The sequence below is a fragment of the Ranitomeya imitator genome, chromosome 10 (genome assembly GCF_032444005.1).
Source record: "Ranitomeya imitator isolate aRanImi1 chromosome 10, aRanImi1.pri, whole genome shotgun sequence".
NCBI classification, from domain to species: domain Eukaryota; kingdom Metazoa; phylum Chordata; class Amphibia; order Anura; family Dendrobatidae; genus Ranitomeya; species Ranitomeya imitator.
The window spans coordinates 91644704-91648053 of NC_091291.1; the positions used below are offsets into that span (position 1 = coordinate 91644704).

The following is a 3350-nucleotide window of genomic DNA, read 5'->3' on the forward strand; positions in this document are numbered from 1 at the left end:
GTATGTGTGGTATATATTATATATTGTAAGATGATATGAGTTGCAAAAGAAAAACAGAGCAGAAGGCAATTAAAAGAAGGATCGCTCATTCCATACAAACGATGCTGAACCTCAAGTACTAGGGATGTATGTTGAAAAACTGTGTATAATAGTAATACTAAAACTCGGTACTGTGTAAGATGTGTGGCAATAGATGTTAAATTTATTTACAATTGAACCAGTCCGGAGAATCAACTAACTACGTTTCAGTCCAATACGGACCTTCATCAGATTATTGCTGTGGTGACATAGTAAGATATGTGAGTTGTGTAAAGGTACCGTCACACTGAACGATATCGCTAGCGATCCGTGACGTTGCAGCATCCTGGCTAGCGATATCGTTCAGTTTGACAGGCAGCAGCGATCAGGATCCTGCTGTGATGTCGTTGGTCGCTGCAGAAAGTCCAGCACTTTATTTAGTCGCTGGACCTCCTGCAGACATCGCTGAATCGGTGTGTGTGATGCAGATTCAGCGATGTCTTCACTGGTAACCAGGGTAAACATCGAGTTACTAAGCGCAGGGCCGCGCTTAGTAACCCAATGTTTACCCTGGTTACCAGCGTAAAAGTAAAAAAAACAAACACTACATACTTACCTTCCGCTGTCTGTCCTCGGCGCTGTGCTTCTCTGCACTGGCTGTGAGCACCGGCCAGCTGGAAAGCACATTGGTGACGTCACCGCTCTGCTTTCCGGCCGCTGTGCTCACAGTCAGTGCAGGAAAGCACAGCGCCGAGGACAGACAGCGGAAGGTAAGTATGTAGTGTTTGTTTTTTTTACTTTTACGATGGTAACCAGGGTAAACATCGGGTTACTTAGCGCGGCCCTGCGCTTAGTAACCCGATGTTTACCCTGGTTACCGGCATCGTTGGTCGCTGGAGAGCTGTCTGTGTGACAGCTCTCCAGCGACCAAACAGCGACGCTGCAGCGATCGACATCGTTGTCGGTATCGCTGTAGCATCGCTGAGTGTGACGGTACCTTAACTCACAGTATACTGGATGAGATTCAACAGACTGTGTCAACAAGTAATGTATAGGAAGTCAGCGCTGGGGTATTGTGGCTATCTCAGTATCTTTAACACAAAGGAAATAATCGTGTACAACAAAACATGTGTAATTGCAGAAATTTTCTGGGAGAAATACTACACTTTCCAGAACAATTTAAAGGGTGCCAACACTTTGGGCCATGACTGTATATATGATATTAAAAAAGGTAATTTTGGGACTAATTCACCTTTAAAATAATAAATTTTTTTTCATTTGTAAAGATTTTTCCCGGGAAGTAGTGTATTTTTAAGCATGGTGCATTACCAGTGAGTCCCTCTTCCTAGCCAGTGACATAAGTTATTATAGTTGACATTCCACCTCTGTAATATTGTGATACTGTATCTAGAATCAATCACCAAGATGTAGAATGTTCACCTTACTGATCTATCAGATTAATGCTGTGATCTTTTTTCCATAGGCTTTTTAATGGCATCTGAAAACAATACATCTGTGGATGACTTTATTCTACTGGGGCTCTCCAAGGGACCAATGATCTGTTCATTTTTAATTTCTATCGCTTACATCATGATTCTTGTTGGTAACTTGTCTGTGTTTGGTATCATCCAGGTAGACCGCCAACTCCAAACCCCAATGTATTTTTTCTTATGCTGCTTGTCGATTCTAGATGTGTGTTACTCTACGGTCACCCTACCAGCTATGCTGGTAAATGCTGTAACAGGGAACAGGAGGATATCCTTTACCGGATGTTTTATCCAGCTTTATTTCTTTATCTGTGTTGGAGGAACAGAAGGTCTTCTTCTGGCCGCCATGGCCTATGACCGATATATAGCCATATGTAACCCCCTCCAGTATGTACTAATAATGAACAAAAGGTTCTGTTCTTACATTGTGGCAGGATGTTGCCTTCTTGGTTTGATAAACTCCATGCTTCACACCTTTATGACTTTGAACCTAACATTTTGTGGACCTCGTCATATTAACAACTTTCTCTGTGATGTTCTTCCAATGTTGGAAGCTGCTTGTAGTGACATATACAGTAGTCAGGTATTCATACGAGTAGACACAGTGGTGCTTGGAGTAACCACATTTTTAATTGTGATGAACTCCTACGTCCGTGTCATTTCCACTATATTGAAAATCCACTCATCAGAGGGAAGACAGAAGGTCTTCTCCACATGTTCCTCCCACCTCATTGTCGTCACAATTTTTTACATAACAGGTATTTTCAGCTACAATGGCCCAAAGTCTGGAGAATCTTTTACAGCCATCCGAGCTTCATCTATTATCAACAGCGTGCTGCCTCCATTGGTAAACCCAGTTATATACTGCTTGAGAAACAAAGAAGTGAAGAGAGCTTTAAAAAAAGCAATTGCTAGTATTTAAAAATGGAAAGGAAGACTTAAGTCATAAGAAGTTCATATGCTGCATGTGATCCTAACACCCCCCAACCACGAGTAAAGAGACGTCCTTGAATCATCATTTTGTGTATTAGACATGCTATTCAGCCATAGCAAGATGTCAACTCTTAGGCAATTCCTTTAGGATGATCCAGCAGCTGCCATGTGTCATTTATAATGTGGTGTTTTCTTTTGATGCCTTTTGTTCCCTTTCCACCAGGTGGTATGCCATGGCAAGACAAATAGCTGTACAAAGGTAACATGAGAACAGGAATGGCATCAATACATAGCAAGATGATTAGAAGAGCTATAAAATTAAAAGCACGCCTCTCCTAGGCTGCCGTCTCTTGCTGGCACAAGCTGCTTCTTTCTTTCTGCAGCAATACTAAGGCTAAGATCACATTAGTGTTTGAGGGCTTCTGTGGAGGGCTGCATACGTCCTCCGCTAAGCCCCGCCTTCTTCCCCATACTTCTGCATGCGTCCTGTGTACCTATCTTTAACATTGGGTATGCAGGACATGCTGATGTATGCGAATGTATGCGGATGCGTTGTTTTGACGTGTGGCACCCCAGGAGTTCAGGTACCACAGTGGTATTGCCTTCCTCTCGGGGAGGGTAATGCCATGCCTGGAGACAGGAGGGATCCATTTGGCAGGTAATCTTACATGCAACATTTTCTGACTCCAGGCCAAAAGGGGGAGTTCTAAACCCGGTTTAAGGGGAACTTCCCTATATACATTCTGGTCTGGAGGAGGTGTCAGTTAGTCTGGTGCAGACAAGCAGACAGTTGACAGTTGGTAGCAGACAGTAAAGGAGCACAGAAGGACTTAGGAGTTAGAGGAGGCCTGCAACTGGGCCTCTCTAAGCTGAGCGCAGAATCCGGGCAGCGGGAGCCCGAGGTTGCGAGGA

General features: G+C 43.6%; 1 protein-coding gene across 1 annotated transcript; it reads left to right on the forward strand.

Moving 5' to 3' along the window:
- The first annotated feature begins 1509 nt into the window (after nucleotides 1-1509).
- On the forward strand, nucleotides 1510-2427 carry LOC138652222 (olfactory receptor 5A2-like). The gene has a single exon (XM_069742992.1). It carries the CDS (start codon nucleotides 1510-1512, stop codon nucleotides 2425-2427), a length of 918 nt encoding a protein of 305 aa, XP_069599093.1.
- Nucleotides 2428-3350: the final 923 nt, after the last annotated feature.

Coding starts and splice junctions, on each gene's coding strand:
- LOC138652222 (XM_069742992.1), top strand. CDS start 1,510: ATGGCATCTGAAAACAATACATCTGTGGATGACTTTATTCTACTGGGG.